The 19,161-nt window shown below is 38.5% G+C and overlaps 2 protein-coding genes across 3 annotated transcripts; one reads left to right on the forward strand and one right to left on the reverse strand.

Annotated features, from left to right (window-relative positions):
- Positions 1 to 719: 719 nt before the first annotated feature.
- LOC128111542 (olfactory receptor 5K3-like) lies at positions 720 to 2,322 on the forward strand. The gene has a single exon (XM_052739792.1). It carries the CDS (start codon positions 720 to 722, stop codon positions 1,644 to 1,646), a length of 927 nt encoding a protein of 308 aa, XP_052595752.1. The 3' UTR covers positions 1,647 to 2,322.
- A 10,778-nt stretch (positions 2,323 to 13,100) lies between these two features.
- On the reverse strand, positions 13,101 to 18,035 carry LOC128111543 (olfactory receptor 187-like). 2 transcript variants are annotated; one of them, XM_052739795.1, is made up of 2 exons: positions 18,027 to 18,035; positions 13,101 to 14,018 (listed from the first exon to the last, which is right to left on the reverse strand). In XM_052739795.1, the coding sequence occupies exons 1-2, from the start codon at positions 18,033 to 18,035 to the stop codon at positions 13,101 to 13,103; spliced, it is 927 nt and encodes a 308-aa protein (XP_052595755.1). The 2 variants fall into 2 exon arrangements, with proteins under 2 accessions (XP_052595755.1, XP_052595754.1); XM_052739794.1 differs by lacking the exon at positions 18,027 to 18,035 and having other exon boundaries at positions 13,101 to 14,030.
- Positions 18,036 to 19,161: the final 1,126 nt, after the last annotated feature.

Below are 19,161 nucleotides of genomic sequence, written 5' to 3' on the forward strand. Positions count from 1 at the left end.
TGGGAAAAGCAGTTCAGTGGTAGACGAGACAGTGAGGCACAACCGTAGTTAACATCACATGCAAACTAGCTTGACAAAGCAGAGGAAAGGTATTAAATATTTCAAAAACTCGGTGGAGATAATAGCATAAACACACTCAGCGTTTCCAAAAAAAAATTTATTTCTTTAACTTTTGGGTAATTTTATTTACAGATAACTACACATCATTTGTCCTTAGTAATCTTTGTGCAATTCTTAAAAATAAATTTAATATATTGACAATATGTTTTCAAAAAACATTTTCTCTTCCTGATGAATACATTAAAAATTTTCAGTTAAATTAAAACACATTTATAATTTTATTCTAAATCTATTTCAATGAACTTTAACAAACCTGGTATCAAAATTATTTTGAAACAATAAGTCAAATATGTGTGCCCTAAATTTTTATGACATACTTACATAAATGCATAAAGAAAACCCTTTTCAAATTAAAAAATGTTCGAGTTTGTAACAATAAAACTATACCTGTAAACTGTGAGTTAAATTTGGAGATCATGCATGCCAACACTGTATGGGATTAAATAATTTCAAGAAGCATAGTTAGCTGCATTCCAGAGACAGTAGCAGGTGCATAAGGAAAAAATTTCCCTTGTATAAAAAGAAAACATAAGTAAAATTATATTCTCAGCACCACAATTTTGTATCTTTGTGGTTACAGAGGCAACAGACCAAGTGAGATGGCTGAGAACAACTACTCTGTGACACACGAGTTCATCCTGGTGGGATTCTCAGATCACCCCAACCTGAAGACCCTCCTGTTCCTGGTGTTCTCTGCCATCTACCTGGTCACCATGGTGGGAAATCTCGGGCTGGTGGCCTTGATCTACATGGAACGCCGTCTTCACACACCCATGTACATCTTTCTAGGCAACCTGGCTCTCATGGATTCCTGCTGCTCTTGCGCCATCACTCCCAAGATGCTAGAGAATTTCTTTTCTGTGGACAGAAGGATTTCTCTCTATGAATGCATGGTACAGTTCTATTTTCTCTGTCTTGCTGAAACTACAGACTGCTTCCTTCTGGCAGCAATGGCCTATGACCGCTATGTGGCCATATGTAACCCACTGCAGTACCACACCATGATGTCCAAGAAGCTCTGCCTTCAGATGACCACAGGAGCCTACATAGCAGGAAACCTGCATTCCATGATTCACATAGGATTCTTGTTCAGGTTAACTTTCTGCAGGTCTAATGTAATCAAGCACTTCTTTTGTGATGTTCTTCCATTATACAGAATCTCCTGTATTGATCCACATATCAATGAGCTGATATTATTTATTTTGGCAGGGTCAATTCAAATCTTTACTATTACCATAGTTCTAGTGTCTTATTTCTACATCCTTTTCACTATATTCACAATGAAATCTAATGAGGGTAGAGGCAAAGCCTTATCAACCTGTGCGACCCACTTTCTGTCTGTAGCAATATTCTATGGGTCTCTTATCTTCATGTATGCTCAACCACATTCAGTCAATGAAGGTGATAAAGACATACCTGTAGCTATTTTCTATACCCTAGTAATTCCTTTATTAAACCCTTTCATTTACAGTCTGAGAAATAAAGAAGTAATAAATGTGATGAAACGAACCATGAAGAAGAGATGATTCTGCAACATTAGAAAACAAGGACTATCTTTTCAGACAATTGATAAAGTTTAAAATGCCCTTTTCTAAAAACACACATGATGAGAAAGTTGTCAAATGTAAAAATATTAATCAATTTATGAAAGCCTAAGTACATTTGAATAAGTTAGTCATAATAAATAAATTCTGTTAAAATCTGCTTGAAATTCTCAGGAATAAGTTATAGAACTGCTGAAGTATTGGAATGTATCTAACCACAGTTTTCAATATATCTAATAAATTTTAGGAATAAAGTTGTTATTACCAATGATAGAATTTATGTACTATTAATTTAAGATCTTAAAATTAGAAGAAAATAACAAGCTTATATTTATAATCTTATCAGAATCAACTCCATCAGTGGAAGAAAATCTTTACAGCTCAACTTGATTTTCAATTTGACATTTGTTCTTTCAAGAGATTGTATTTCAAGATGTACTCATTCAAAATATTTATTCTCTAACAAGAATATTTTCATAGAGTATTAGTCAATTTTACTCTTGCATTTTCTGAACCATAGTATATATGTAAGGTTTATCAGTCTGTGCTTCAAAATGATTCAATTACAGTGACATTTCTATGTGCTTTGATTTTTCCTTCATTTGATTATTTGTCCATCATATATGATACTGCAACTCCCAAATGCATCCATTAAATCAACTTATTTTCTCCTCCATGATATAATTTTTGTCTATTGGTTGTTATGAATCATAACATCTTCACCAACTCAAAAGAAAGTAATTGATATGTTCATATTTTTAAAAACAATTAGATGTCATTCAAGCCTGATGGATCAGAAAACTAATGAAAACTCTAAACATCTAAATAAAACATCTATTCACCAGAAAAGAAAAAGAATTTGCACAAACTGTACTACTGATTGTACTAAGCTTTTGATATTTGTCTCTTACTGACTAACTGAGCATTCAAATGTTTGAATCAATAGTGCCTTTCTTTTCTCTAGATGCCTGAGAGCTGAGGAAGTAGAGATTATCTTTAAATGCTTCAGCCCTCTACAAAGAAGTACAAGAAACTAAGGAATGCTAAGAACAGGAGAGAGAGTCTTCTGCACATAAGACACCCTTGGTTACCAAGAACCAAATGGTCAGCTCTAAAAAAAAGTTATATGGAGAGAGAGAGAGAGAGAGAGAGAGAGAGAGAGAGAGAGAGAGAGAGAGAGAGAGAGAGAGAGAGAGAAGAGACAGAGAGACAGAGAGACAGAAGGTTATATTATGTGGTGATATTGTGTTTCCCAACATATTGTGAACACTAATAAACTTACCTGGGGTCAGAGGACAGAACAGCCGCTCGATAGACATAGAGGCCAGAAAATGGTGGCACACACACCTTTAATCCTAGTATTCTGGAGTCAGAGATCTATCCAGATCTCTGTGAGTTCAAAGCAACACTGGAAACAGCCAGGCATGGTGACACACACCTTTAATCCCAGGAAGTGATGAAAAGAAGCAGAAAGGTATATAAGGCGTGAGGACCAGGAATGAGGTCCGGTTAAGCTTTCAGGCTTTTGAGCAGCAGTTCAGCTGAGATCCATTTGGATGAGGACTCAGAGGCTTCCAGTCTGAGGAAACAGGATCAGCTGAGGAACTGGCGAGGTGAGGTTAGCTGTGGCTGGTTCTGTTTCTCTGATCTTTCAGCATTCACCCTGATACCTAGCTCTGGGTTTGTTTTTATTAATAAGACCGGTTAAGATTCGTGCTACAATATTATATACTTAAGACTATATATAGTCACAGTTTTCCCACATGTATGTAGATACAGATGATAGATCAATCAATAGATTGATCAATTAATTAATGGATGATAGACAGGTGATAGACTGATAGATGATAATTGGGTGGATGAATAGATGATAGATAAATATATAGATTAGATAGATGATAGATAGATAGATAGATAGATAGATAGATAGATAGATAGATAGAAAGATAGATGATGATTAGATGATAGGTGGATGGATACATAGGTGAGAGATTATAGATGGATAGATGGATGGATAGACAGAGATAGATAGATAGATAGATAGATAGATAGATAGATAGATAGATAGATAGATAGATGATAGATACATAGATAGATGGATATCAAATAATGTGACAAATGTTAATGAAAAGAGAGGATCTGAAGTTGAAAGATAGCAGTCTGGGGTACACTGGAGGGTTTGGATGGAGGAAAGTAAATGGAAAATGGTGCAATAATATTATAATCTCAAAAATACCTTAAAGGGATTTGGTTATGATGTAACATTAAATTCAAAATGCACGTTTGAGTCAGTCTTTGAAGAAGTGAATGTACTCGTGGGATGGGGCCTGTGGGTGAGCATTGAGACAAAACAGGTGCAGTGGGAATCTGTTTAGAAGACAGTCTTTCTTGTAAAGTTGCAAGCCATGTTTCCTTTTAGTAATTGCTCTTTATTCTGGTTCTCATCTCTGTGAAGACAGTCAGGAATTTCCCTTATGCTGTCCCTCATTGAATCAGAGTAAAATTTTTTTTTTATATTTTTCATCTACTTTATAGATTGTGATACATTCTTTCTTCCTCCTCCTTCCCTGCTTCTTTCTTTTCTCCTCCCCTCCCTCCCCTCTCTTCCTGTCTCTTCTCTCCCATCCCTCCCCTTCACCCCTCCCTCCCCTCTCCTCATGTCTTTTTTCTGCCTTCCATCCCTTCCCTCTCTCTTCTCTCTTCTTTTCATTCCCCTCCCCTCTTCCTCTCTTTCCCTCTCTTCCTTTCTCTTCCCTTTCCTTCCCTCTGTTCCCTCCCCTCCCCTGGCCTCCATTTTCCTAGTCTCCTCTTCCCCTTCCCCCACTCTCCCTCCTTTTCCTTGTCTTTCCTTCCCTAGGCTCCCCACTCCTCTGCCTCTTTTTACCTTTTCACTCACTGTCTCTCCATTCCTTTCTTCCCCTCTCCCTTCTTCCCTCCTTCCCTTTCTCCTTTCTCTTTAAATATTTAAATGTCTGCTTACTCAATGAGGAAAACTTTGCAGGTATAAAATGTATACAACATACCTAGAAAAACAGACTATATCGTTTTTTTCCAACTTTTTATATGAATTGGTTCTACTAATATATCTGAGCATCACTACCATTTTGAAAATGATCACTATAAATTCTTGGAATTTAACACATTTTCATAGTTTTAGTAATATCTATTAACCCTCAGCTACTGGGAACTCAACTGGAGAGCTCCAAGCTGTTACTGAGTCACTCTGCTATTATCTCAATAGTTTCTGACACACTTCTAGCTCTCAGTCATGATAATTGTTCTCAGGCTTTATGATTCCTGCCCAAGAACAAGAACTAGACACTTCCCAAAAAGCTTACCCAAGTGACAACTTTTTACTAGTTTTTATTCTACATTTTATGTGCTTATTTGAAAAAAAAAACTGCATAAAACACTCACATTCAGGACAGTGAAATGGTTCGTCTGGTAAAGGTGCATGACTTTACTGAATGACTTAAGTGTGATCCAGGAGGCCCATGTGGCAGCATGAGAGAACTGACTACCACAGGTCTTTTGTCCTATACACACATTCAAACCATGGCATGCACATGCACCCACATGCACACAGCATAGGTAAGTATGAACATAATAAAACATGTAAGCTCAGTTTTTTTCTATCTTCTATATTACCCCAATGGCCATATTCCATTTTTGTTAAAATTTACAACCTAACATTGAACTCTTTCCATATATGTACATAGGAATAAGCATTGAAGCATTTGCCTATACACTTTATCTGCTACATCTCTACAGATCCTTTTTATTATCAAAGGTTTGAATTATTATGCAGATACTTATTTTATATAAGTGACAGTGTCAGGTTTTCCTTCTCAAACAAAACTGAAAATCTTGTGATAGGTGAGTTAACATTTGTATGAATTTTATGATTGGTACCTTTGGTCTGACCTCAAATATTATTTCATACAAAATTTAACAAATGCATGTTATAGTTACTATTATCTTGTTGAATATAGTCTTTTACTTGCTCTTTATAAAAGTTCTTCTGGTATTTTGGATGCTGTGTACTCTGTTTTCATTGTGCCTTTTATGTTAAGACCTTGACTATATGCTGAATTTGTATTATCTGCATTGTCTACTTTTTTTGTTTGTATTAGGTAACATTATTTTGCAAGTAGGAACACTTATGCAATAGAAGCTCATTCTCCTCTCACTTTCTATTCTGTTCTATTTAATTTTCATTAGTTTTACTCTGATTCATGGCATGAGGTTTACAGAGGTGTAACAGAACATAGTAAACATCTTACCCTTCCTTGCCATTCCACAAAATAATCACCGTCTAAAAATCCCACAAGCCTAGTTCTAGACCTCCTAGGCCGTGAACCCTCCTCATGTGTTAACCCCCTTTCCTGATAAGTCACTTCTTCCCTTTGCCATCACTCTCCCTCCTCCCCACTCTCTGCAAATCCACGAGCCTAGTTCCGGACTGTGACCTAAGAATCCCCCTTGTTACTAAGGCACCACTGCTGGGTGAGTAGCTTCTTCTTGCCTTTCCTATACATCTCCCCATCTCCTCCAATTCTGCCCTGACTGTAGCAATCTCAACACCCACAGGTTTAGCTTCAGAGAGGTGGGCTTCAAATATGCTTTCTTCAAAAGCCGTCTTTGACTGTCAAGTCACTCCTTTTCTCTACTGTCCTTCCCCTTGCCCTCTGCCTTCTCTGCATCTACAGGCCTGTCTCCAGACCAGTGGTTTGAGAGACACCTTTTCCTGGTCCACCTAAACAGCTCATCTACCAGCTTTCCCTGCCCTAGTTCAGGTCATGAACTTGCCCAATGTAGGGAGGACAGATTATCACATCAAACACACAACCAAAGAAGGAAGTCTACATCCCTACATCAAACTGTAAAATCAAAACAACATGAGTGGTTGAGACAGCATTCCTCTTGTTGAACCCATTAATCTTATAGAAGTATTCTCTAATGAGAACTACCTATGAACACCAAGTCATAGAATTTAAAGAATAATCATAAATTTTATCAAAGATTTAGGTAATTAAAAAAGGCACAAACAAACATTTCACTGAACTCCAAGAGGAAGACAATAAATGCTTGAGTAATGACCGCCCCCCCAAAAAATGTACGGCTGGGCTGAATGAAATGAAGAAGATAATTCTTTGAATACTGATATTTTATTGAATAATGAATTCAATTAAAAGAGAGGAATGTTGAAGAAGACTCAAGTTTAAATGAAGATGAAATTGAAAAACTCAAAATCCCAATAAGAAAACTTGGGGGACACACAGACACTACCTGCCAGAAGCCCAATTAGGCTGCTCATGGACCTCCTCCACTCTTTCTGTTACTCCAGACCCAATCCTCAGGGTTTCCCTGAGTGCTACAACACAACACCAGCTTCAGATTCCCCTCCTCCCTGTCCATGCCTCCCATGGATCCTAAAGATCATCCCCACTTGCATTCCCACATCTCTTCATCATTGTGTCCCAGCCCCCAACTCAGGCAAATATCCCTTGGTCAGTCACAGACCATGTCTACCAGATGACCAGGTGGGCTGACAGCAGACCTTTCCTACTCTCTGTTCCCCCAGACCCAGTTTGCCTCATAGGGCAGTAGAGATCACTAGTAGAATTCATTCACAACAGTGGATGTTGTCCTGGGTCATGCGTCAACAAGCAAGACAAGACAGGCTTTGTTCATATGCAGCCTTGTATGAGTAAATGTATGATTCTGAGAAAGAAAAGTGGGTCAGCATTCCACATCACCATTCTAGTGGATTTCAAAGTGAGACACTCATGCAAAAAAAGTTAAATGCCTTTATTTTTCATTCCCTTACCAAGAAGGAAAGACTTGTGTGTTTGTGTTCATATCTGTGTTTTGTTTTGGGTGGTGAGCTTATACATGTGTGTATATATGCATGTGGAAGTTGGCTGTCATCTTCAAGCACTTCTTCACCCTATTTTTTGTGTCACAATCTTTCACTGGAGCTCACAGATTGGCTACACTAGCTAGATAGAAAGCCCCAGGAATCTTCTAGAGCTGCCTCTTTAACATTAGTATTAATTACAGGCATGCCTTGTCCCACACAGTTTTTTAAATTAATTACGTAATTAAAGTATTAATTAATTTATTTATATATGTATTTTGTTTTTTGTGGGTTTTTTTGGAGACAAGGTTTCTCTATGTAACAGCTCTGACTGTCCTGGAACTCCCACTGTAGACCAGGCTAGCCTTGAGCTCACAGAGATCAGCCTGCCTCTGCCTCCCAAGTGCTGGGATTAAAGGCATGCGCCACCACTGCCATGCCCACACAGTTTCTTAAATGGATGTTGGGCATCTGAACTCAGAGCTCATATATCCCTGCCAAAAATTTTTCCACTTGAACCATCTCCACAACCATTGTACACTTCAATGAAAATTTTATTAATTCTTTGATAATTCTATCCAATTTATTTTGATCAAATTCACCACAACTATGCCCCACATTTCTCTCATATCTACCCTGTTTCCCTACTCCTTCTCACTTTATTCCACTCCCTTTCCAATTTTTTTAAAGAAGAGACTATATCATAGTACATTCCTGGTGCTTCGATTCCAAAAGGCAGAAGGGCCTGGACAGATGTGCTACAGAATCTAGAAGACCACAGATGCCACCCCAGGCTTCTACACCCAGCCAAACTTTCAATCACTTTAGATGGAGAAAACAATATATTCTATGACACAGTCAAATTTAAACAATATTTATCTACAAATCAATCCTTACAGAGATGCTAGAAGAAAAATTCCAACCCAAGGAAGTTAATTACAGTCATGGAAACACAGGAAATAAATAATCTCAGACCAGCAAATCCAAAAGAACCAACACACACACACACACACACACACACACACACACCACCACCACCACCACCACTACCACCACCACCACCACCACCACTATCACTACCACCATCACCAATCAAATAACAGGGATCAGCAATCATTCCTCATTGATGTTTCTCAATATCAATGGACTCAACTCAACAATAAGAAGACACAACTATAAGAATGGATGCTAAAACAGGATCTATCCTTCTGCTGCATACAGGAAGCATACCTCAACATCAAGGACAGAGACATCACCTCAGGGTAAAATGTTGAAAAAAAGATATTGCAAGCAAGTGAACATAACAAGCAAGCGGATGTAACCATTATAATATCTAACAAGATAGACTGCAAACCAAAATTAATCAAAAGAAAAAAATTAATCAAAGGAAAAATCCACCAAGATGATGTTCCAATTCTTAACATCTATGCTCCAAAGGGGCATGCATCTTTGTAAAACAAACACAAGAGCTTAAATCCCATATTGACCTCACACACTGATAGTAGGAGACTTCAATGCTCCACTCTTACCAATAGAGAGGTCATCCAGACAAAAACTAAACAGAGAAATTTTGGAGCTAGCTGATGTTATAAACCAAATGAACCTAACAGACATTTACAGAACATTCCATCCAAACACAAAAGAATATACCTTCTCAGCACCTCAGGGAACTTTCTCCAAAATTGACCATATATTCCTATAATCAAGCTACAATCCACAGACCCAGAGAGGTTAGGTAAAGAGGAGAGCTTTAGGAGGACCTCCTTTGGAAGGGGAACTAGAATAATTTTGTACATGTTCTGTGGGCAGGTGGGGACTGGAGTGGGAGGGATCAGCTGGGGATCGAGGCTGGGAGTACAGAGAGAGATCACTGGAATTGGGAAGCATTGAGGGGTGAAAACCTAGTTCAGTAGAAACTTCCTGGCATCTATGAGGGTGACCTTGGTAAGGACTCTTAGTGATGAAGGATAAGGAGTCTAAACTGGCCATCTTTTGTAGCCAGGCAAGACTTCCAGTGGTGATACTAGGTTGTCATTACTACTATATTATATGCACACATGTAAAAAGTATGTGAATATACTCATGAAAATTTATAATTTATTTGTGATGTAAGTATAACACTGTACATGATTATAGACATATTATTTTCCGTCAACCTGGCTCTGCAAGCCATAGTCTGCAATCAAGGTCATCCCAAATATAAAGCTCACATTCTTTTGTTGTTTATTTTTGAGATTGTGATTTAAATTTCTTCATTCTCTTTCCTCCATCCAAATCCTCCCACATGCCCCTCCTTGTCATCCTTAGAATTCATGGCCTCTTTATTCATCAATCACTATTGCATACGTACATGTATTTGTATATACATATATTCCCCCAATATAACCTGATGAGTCTGTGTAATGTTACTTGCATGTATGTTTTCAGGGCTGACCATTTAGCACTAGATAACCAACTTGTGTGTTCTTCCCTGGGAAAAACCACCTCTCCTGCTCCCGGCTTTACTCAGCTGCCTATACTTCTTTGTGTAGGGCTGAGGTCTCATGGACTTTTCCTGTCCAGTTTGGTATGATCACTGGTGTCCTCCTTGTTCAGCTCACTTTGGGACAGTCATGTTGGTGAATCTTTATAGGTATAGTTTCTGGTGTGACTAGGAGATACAACCTTACAGCAGATGCCCTGATCTTGCGCCTTTTGCAATCTTTCCATGTCCTTTTCTGTAGTATATCAAAAGCCTTGGATACTGCAGTGTTTTGTAGATATATCCATTGGGACTGGGCTCCAGAACTCTGCATTTTGATTGGTTGTGGTTTTCTATAGTCATCTTTGTTAAAAAGAGAAGTTTCCATGATGAGGGGTAAAGACTACACACATCTGTGTGCGTGAGGAAACATTTTTATAGATTATTGTTAGGGGTTGTGTTGGTTTAGTAAGTCAGTGGTTGTAGATTCTCCTCCAATAACCATGACTTTACCATCACTGAGTAGTTAACTAGATTTCCAGTGTCAAGCATAGTTTCCCTCTTGTTGAGCAGGTCTTAAGTCCAACTAGAGAGTTATTGGTTATCATCAAGGTATGTGTGCCATTACTGAACTCTTAGCATTATCATGCCATGCTGGTTGTTGATGTGGTTCACAGTCATCATAACTAAATAAGACTTATGGTTGTTTCCCTCCTTTGAAAGCTTTTATGGCATCTTCTGATACCATGAAAGGTAGTTCTCAGGGAAAATGTCTTCAGGTCAGTTTCATCTCAGGTATGTTGGGCCATGTTTCTAAAGTGAATGGTATATACAGCATGACTGACTTACCTTCTATCTCTCAGGGTTAACCAAGAGCAGCAGCAATGGCTATATGTTTTAGAGGTCTTTAGTTCTGGTTAAAAACTCTGGAAAGTGGTTCTCTGGCTTTAGGATTTTTGTTAGGCGTTCTTTGGCTCCTAGAAGGAACATCATCAATCATATGAGAAACATTCCTTAAAATTCTGTCTCTATGGTTGTTTGGCTGGAACTGTTTGGGGAGCACCCAGGCGGGGGATCTGGATCTGTCCCTGGTGCATGGGCAGGCTTCTGGAATCCGGTGCCTGTGGTGTGACACCTTGCACTGCTTTGGTTCAGTGGGAAGGGGCTTGGACCTGCCTAGGCTCAGTGTGCTGGGCTCTCCTGACTCCCCATGGGAGACCTCGATTTGGGGGATGTGGGGATGTGGGGTGGCTTGGGAAAGAGGGCTGGGGGGTGGGAGGAGGAAGGAGGGGGGATCTCTGGATAGTATGTGCAGTGAGTATAAAATTTCTTAATAAAGAAAAATGCAAAAAACTCTGTCTCTATGTCTCTCTCTCTGTCTTTGTCTCTCTCTCTCTGTGTGTGTGTGTGTGTGTGTGTGTGTGTGTGTGTGTGTGTGTGTGTGTGTGAGTGTTTGCACTAGTTTTTTTTAAGTGAATAGTTAATAGTATGATTCTTTATGGCTTTTTAAGATATCCATATTGTTATTTTACCTACTCCTCTCTCTCTCTCTCTCTCTCTCTCTCTCTCTCTCTCTCTCTCTCTCTCTCTCTCTCTCTTTCTCTCTCTTATATCTCATCTCTAAGTAGCCCCCTTTTCTATTCCCTCTGGATCACTTACATCCTTCAATTCCCCTTTACCTTCTTTCCACCCTCTGTATTTACTTCCCTTCCCCTCCTGAAGCAGTCTCCCTTATTTCCACTTCCCTGATTAATTGTAATGCTCACTTTTTGCTCCTGTTCCCATCTGTTCCAAAAAGCCACCAGACACTATGAATATTCACAATATCTTGCAACTATTTGGTCTTAGGTAATGTGCATTTAAACAAGTTTTCCTGAACTATACACTCTCGTAATTCTTAGACAACCTGATTTTAACCTAAATCACTTAACAATTATAAAATATAGGCTATTGAGACCTTCCCTTGATCTTATATCTGCATTTCCTCAATAAAACTCTCCAACTAATTCTTCCATGAAAACTGTGAATTTCCTTATTGGATGAAGCATTTTGGATGGTGATAAAATGCAGAGAACCAGAGAGAGTCTCAGAGGCAGCCTAGATAGTGATTTAAAGTGTACAGCACTCTGAGCACAGCATGACCTTTGACAGGCTACCCACTGTCATAAATACTGCCTTTGCACTCCCATGTTCCTTTCCTTGTCTGTGGAACTGCAAGTTCAGTTGCTATAAGAAATGAAAGTCATCATTCCCAACAGAATTTAATGAAAAACCTTTTCAAATTTCTGGCAACATTCCTAAAGTTTGTGTCTTCTTACAGAAGCATAGCAGTTCCTCATCACATGTAACTGTCCTATGAGTCTCCATGCTATCAATAGCATCATATTTGTGTCCTTTTCATAGGACCTACACTACTACAACCGCTAATGTACTTATAGTATCATAATGAATAAAATACAAACCTTCTATTAAAATGTTTTAATTTAATTTCTGCTGTATTTATTTTATTATGCAGGAACATCTTATGAAAAGTCTTCATATGATTTTAAATTGATTTCAAATATTTTTATGGAAATGAGTACATAGACAAGAATTTATTTTAAATGCTAGCTCTGGGGAACAGGGATGTGTTCAGTGGGTAAGAGCACTTGCTGCACAAGATGAGTAACTGTGATTGTATCCCCCACAACATAGCATACACATATCAGCAAGAAAGAGCTGCAGACTTCAGTGTTGAGAAGATCATGGCCCCACATATGCCTGTAACATCAGTGGTGAGGGATGTTAAAAGCAGGATTTCTGGGGTTAGCAGGATGCAAACATAGCTAGAGGGAAAGATCTCTTTCAAGAAAGCAAAGTTATAGGCTGGATGCCTGGTGAACTCCTTTGGCCTTCCCATATGTGTGCATGGTCAAATGTAATTATGCACATAATGTGCACACACCAAACACATATACCCCATATACACAAATATAAATACACACAAACCAGCAACAAGGACATTCTAGGGTAGATAAGTGAAAAATATTCTTGACAGTAAACAATATTTAGATACACGAAACCTGTATGATTTTGTGGTGTTTTAATAAAAATGCAACTGATAATAATCTGAGACCTAAGCATTTCTCTTCAATAATTTCACAAGTGAATTTTTTACTTGCTTATTTCTCAAACTGTAGATAATTGGATTTAGCACGGGAATTACAACAGTATAAAATACAGAGTCCATCATATCTTGATCATCTACTTGTGGAGACGCAGGACGCACATACATGAAAAGAAGAGAGCCATAGTATAAAGACACAGATAAGAGGTGGGCTCCACAGGTGGAGAAGGCTTTCTTTATGCCTTTGATAGATTTCTGACTTAAGATAGAAAACAGAACAAGTGTATAAGAGACAAGAATGGTCAAAATACTAAATAACTGAATTGAGCCAGAGAAAATAAAAAGCATTAGGTAATTGAGAGAAGGGTCAGTACAGGAAATCTTTAACAGCGGCATAACATCACAGTAAAAGTGATGTATTATGTTGGACTTACAGAAAGTTAGTCTGAATAAAAAGCTTTCATGAAGCAAAACATGAATAAATCCACCCACAAAGGACAATATTAGCAGGCGTACACACAGTCTGTTTGTCATGATCACTGGGTAGAGTAAAGGTTTGCATATGGCTATGTAGCGATCATAGGCCATTGCTGCCAAGAGAAAACATTCTGTGGTTGCACTGATTCCAAATGAAAAAAACTGTATCATACATTCAGAGAGAGAGATCAGTTTACTCTTGGCAAAAAAGTCGAGTAGCATCTTTGGTGTGACTGTGGATGATAACCAAGTATCCACAAAGGCTAAACACCCTAGAAATAGGTACATGGGGATGTGAAGGCCAGGGTCATTCCAGATGAGGGTGATCAGACCAAGGTTCCCCACAATAGTGATGAGATAGATCACCAAGAACAGCAAGAACAGGGGGATTTTCCACTGTGGCAGATGAGTGAGTCCTGTGAGAACAAATTGTGTCAGCAGTGTTGCATTCTCTGTTCCCATGTTCTCACCTGATGTCCCTGAAATGAAAGGCAATGAAAGTCACACAGCATTCACTATGAGTTTGTAAGGTGAATTTCTGGGTGTTGGAACTTAAATGCAGCCATATACTTATAAGAATGCCCTTTTACTGTATCTAATGTTATCATGATAGATGGAAACTATCCTTGATATTAAGGCATGATGCAAGTTCATTATTAAAATTTTGAATGTCAATGTACTACTAGCAGATTAATGAAAACCAGATGTGTTCTAACATTCATAAAATGTGGAGAAGTCTCATTTGTTTTGGTAGAAATTTTCGTATTTAAGTCATAGATTATGAGTAAGAGAAAAGATGTTTTGTGCACCTACACAATAACCTAGTTTGAAATGAATGTTCTCAACCAACCGGAATATAGTGGCTAACTTGCAGTTGAAAGTTACCAATAGGTAGTAGCTGACAAAATGCTTCAAAATTAATAACTTCTAAAGTTATTATACAGTAGCAGAAATAAATAGGTTTCATTGGTGGGGGGCTGGAAGCAAAAGTATTAGAAAGCCCTTATTGTATTCAGAAACTTTCAAAGCAGATTATATGCCAAAATTATCTGGGAACATTTGTGTGAAATATAACTATAGAAATTGTTGCATTAGTATAAACAAGGGTCTAATAGTCTACCTTTTGAAATATCCCCAAATGACTTTAAATTATGTGAAATCAAATGTATATGTGGTAGAAAACTGGGGGTAATTAGAGAATAGAATGGTAAATCACAAAGTATTCAAAATAAAGACCTATTATTAAGCAGTGAGGTATGACATGCCAACTAGTTAGTCAACCAAAAGGAAAAATAAAAACCTTTTTGTGAACTTTGCATGTGGGGGGGGTCTTTTCAACCTGAGCTTGAGAAATTAGATACACTAGTCTGTTATTTTTATCATGAATAGGAGAGCTGGTCTACCAAACCTTAATCATGTGTGCCGTGTTCCCTTCCTTCCTTCTTGTGCAGTGAATTACTCTACTCTCCACCAGAATTTCTATGTTAGAGCCAATCTCATTCCCAAAGAAACTTTTCTTGTTGCAACCATGAGCCTATGTCAGTCCAATGAAAATATACAAATGTACTTTGGGCAGAGCATAACCAGATAGCTTAAGGTTGTGATCACTAAGAAAATTTCACTAAGGTAATAGAAGTAAAACGGTGAAGCACAACTGACTATAGATCTCCGTATACTGAAAATTAAGAAGTTTTAATAGCTTTGGTGAAAACAGCTTCCTGCACATGATAGAGCCAATGAAGGAAAATAGAAGAAATAAGGAGAAATAGGTGACTACATGGTACAGGAATGTTGTAAATAGTCTGACATGTGGAGGACAATTGGCATTTATTAAGCACCCATAAGTCTGCTAAAGCCTATCAGCTGTAGAGAGCTTTTCAATGAAGGATAAACCAGGGGAGATTAAAAGGGAAGGAGTGGGCATTGTGGTGAGAAAAAGCACAAGAAAGAGAAGTACAAAAGCATGCATATATAAAAGGAGGGTCAATGGAGTTACCCTACTGTAGAGAGGGCACAAAACCCCAACCTGACACCTCATGCTAGCAAATAAAAACTGCAGCACCATGAAAGGGTTACCTCATTTTTGAGTTGTTTGCCAGTAAGGTCACAGAGACCCCCAAACACCACAGCCTAGGCCCATCACTGTTGGGACTTTCCAGATCTTGACAGCAAGATCCTGTTGCTGCATAAATCACATACTTAAGTCACAGACCATGGAGAAATAGATTCAAAGGCCGGCTTCATGAGATCTTGGAACTTATTAGGGCAAGATTAAAACATTTGAAAAGCCACATTAAAGAGGACAATTCCAGATATTTTGCTTACTCATATTTAGTAATGATGTTAAAAATGCAGGTCATTCCTTGTTATTTTCATTTGTATCCAACTATGTAGGAAACCAAAGCCAATTATAAAATTATAATGGAATAAAAAGTATTCTTGAACAACTATGAAAAACATGATAGATACTATTGAACTCATTTCTCACTTACACATATCTTGAAAGAAACTGCTGAGATATTTAAAATGTGTTGAGCTATCTAAATCAGAAAAGATCACAACAGCGCAGGCGCAGGAAGACAGTAATATGGGTAGCGATTCTTCTCACAGTGATTCATTTTGGAAATGTAACTGCTCAAGCGCCAAATCTATTATTTATATGGACTCCATCCTTCAACACAAGAATCAGATTTTACCCCTGCAAAGTTTTTCTAGAAGAGGATCATTTAAAGAACTGAAATTCCCATTTGGGCTAAAGGTTCTCTGGAGAACGAGGTAAGGCTGCTCTACTGGGCACCATAGATTTGGAACCCTATGAAATGCCCAAATTAGTCCCACAGAGTATCACACACTTAAACATCATAAATTTCCAATGCTTAGAGAGATTTGAATATTAACTATTAAAAATACATTTTAGAGACCTCCAAATCCCTTCTCAAGGGCCCAGTCTGGTAAAAGTGAGTCTCCCTGACCTCCCTCTCCATGTTTCTCCCCAGCCCACAAATCTAGCCTGGATCCCACATCCAGTGCCCTAGCTTAGTATGGCCACTCCCACCTGCACCCCATAGGGTCTAGTCTGAACCTGTCACCACTCACAGGTCCTTTCTTTTCTGTACCCAACTTATCCACCTAGCCATACATCCCACAACCTTCTCCAGTGTCTAGCCTGGACCCACTGTATCTGTCACAACCCTCATGTCACTTATCTGTATCCAACCACTCCATCCAACCATATCCAACACCTTTCTCCATTGTCTATTCCAGACCCACTATATCTTCCTCCACCCACAGGTCCCTTGTGTTACTAATGGGATTCCCTCTACCCTTTAAATGTAAGCATTTAGTGCCATAAACCTGCCTCTTAGAATCACCATCATTGTGTCCCAAATGTTTGAGTATTTTGTGTTCCCATTTTCATTCAATTCTAAATGGTTTTTAATATCTTTCTTGACCCATTTTTCATTCAATAGTGAGTTGTTTAGTTTCCATGATTTTGCATACTTTTTATTGTTGTTGAAATCCAACTTTAATCCATGTTGGTCACATAGATTGCAAGACATTATTTCAATTTTCTTTTATTGTTTTTGTTTTTTTTTCAAATTTTTTTATTATTAAGAAATTTTCTATTCATTTTACATGCCAACCGCAGATTCCCCTCTCCTCCCTCCTCCCACCCCCCAGCCTTCCACCCAAACCCATCCCCCATTCCCACCTCCTCCAAGGCATGGTCTCCCATAGGGAGTCAGCAGCCTGGTACATTCAGCTGAGGCAGGTACAGGACCCTCCTCCCTGCACCAAGGCTGCACAAAGTGTCCCACCATAGGCACTAGGCTCCAAAAAGCAGGCTCATGCACCAGGGACGGGTCCCAATCCCACTGCCTTGGGGACCTCCTAAACAGTTCAAGCTAAACAACTGTCTCACCTATCCAGAGGACCTAATCTAGCACCATGGGGGGCTCCTCAGCTATTGGTCCACAGTTCATGCGTTTCTACTAGTTTGGTTGGTCGTCTCTGTACATTTTCCCAACATGCTCTCGATGTCCCTTGCTCATGGAATCCCTCCTCTTTCTCATCGATTGGACTCCTGGATTTCGGCGGCGTGGCACCCAGCTATGGATCTCTGCATCTGCTTCCATCAGTTACATTTGTGTTGAGACTTACATTGTTTCCAAATTTGTGGTCAATTTTGGACAGTTTCATGAGCTGCTAAGGAGATAGTGTATCCTTTCATGTTTGGGTGAAATGTTTTTTAGTTGTATTTGTGTTTCTTTATTTGTGTGCCCTGGTATTTGATGCATACATGTTTAGGATTGCAATATCCTCACAGTGGATTTTTCTTTTGTTGAGTAGGTAATATCCTTCCTCATATCTTCTGATTATTTTGGTTTAAAAAATATATTTCATCAGATATTAAAATTTCTGTACCTGCTTGTTTCTTGGGTCCATTTCTTGGAATACTTTCTCCATCCTTTTACCCTGAGATAATGTCTATCCATGATGATGAGATGTGTTTTTTTGTATGCAGTAGAAATATGAATCCTGCTTTCTAATCTAATTTGTCTGTGTCTTTTTATTAGGCAGTTGAGACCATTAATATTGAGAGTTATCAATAAGCAGTGTTTATTGAGTCCCACTGCTTTTTGTTGTTAAGGTGTGTAGTTTCCCTCTTTTTTAATATATTCATCTGGGATTATTTATATCTTTTATATTCTTGGATGTGGTTAACCTCTTCAGAATGAAGTTTTCCTTATGGTGCATTTTGTAGAACTTGATTGGAAGCTAGAAGTTGCTTAAATTTGGTTTTATCTTTCTCTGTGGACTGTGATTGATAGTTTTGCTGGGTAGAATAGTCTGGGTGGGCAACCATGTTCTCTCAGAGTTTATAAAACATCCATATGGGCCCTTTTGGCTTTCAGAGTCTCCATTGAGAAGTCAGATATTATTCTGATCGCACTGCTTTTAAGTGTGACTTAGTCTTTTTCCCTTGCATTATTTAATATCCTTTCTTTATACCATACATTTAGTGTTTTAATTATTGTTTGTCATGGGAAATTCTTTTCTGATCCTGTCTATTTGGTGTTCTGTCTGCTTCTTTTGCCTTGCTAGGCATTTCCTTCTTCAAATTAGGGAAATTTTCTTCTTTGATTTGGGTTTCATTTCCTGCTTCTATCCCTATTCTTTTTTTCTTTTTTTTTTTCGAGACAGGGTTTCTCTGTGTAGCTTTGCGCCTTTCCTGGGACTCACTTGGTAGCCCAGGCTGGCCTCGAACTCACAGAGATCCGCCTGGCTCTGCCTCCCGAGTGCTGGGATTAAAGGCGTGCGCCACCACCGCCCGGCCTATCCCTATTCTTAATAGCCGTTTTGGTCTTTTCAGAGTGTCCCAGATTTCCTGAAAGTTTTGTGCCCAGATTGTTTTTGTTGTTGTTTGATGTTTTTTTTTTTTTTTTATTTAACATTTTCTTTAACTGAACTATTATTTTTCTACCTTGTCTTCAATACCTCTGGTTCACTACTCCATTTCTTAGAATCTATTGGTGAGGTTTACCTCTGAGGTTTCTATTTGACTTTCTAAAGTTTTCATTACTGGTTTTAT

Source organism: Peromyscus californicus, unplaced genomic scaffold (assembly GCF_007827085.1).
Source record: "Peromyscus californicus insignis strain IS unplaced genomic scaffold, ASM782708v3 Scaffold_16__1_contigs__length_79575227, whole genome shotgun sequence".
Taxonomy (NCBI): domain Eukaryota; kingdom Metazoa; phylum Chordata; class Mammalia; order Rodentia; family Cricetidae; genus Peromyscus; species Peromyscus californicus.

Excerpts from the sequence above, each read along its gene's own strand:
- LOC128111542 (XM_052739792.1), top strand. The coding sequence starts at position 720 with ATGGCTGAGAACAACTACTCTGTGACACACGAGTTCATCCTGGTGGGA.
- LOC128111543 (XM_052739794.1), bottom strand. The coding sequence starts at position 14,030 with ATGGGAACAGAGAATGCAACACTGCTGACACAATTTGTTCTCACAGGA.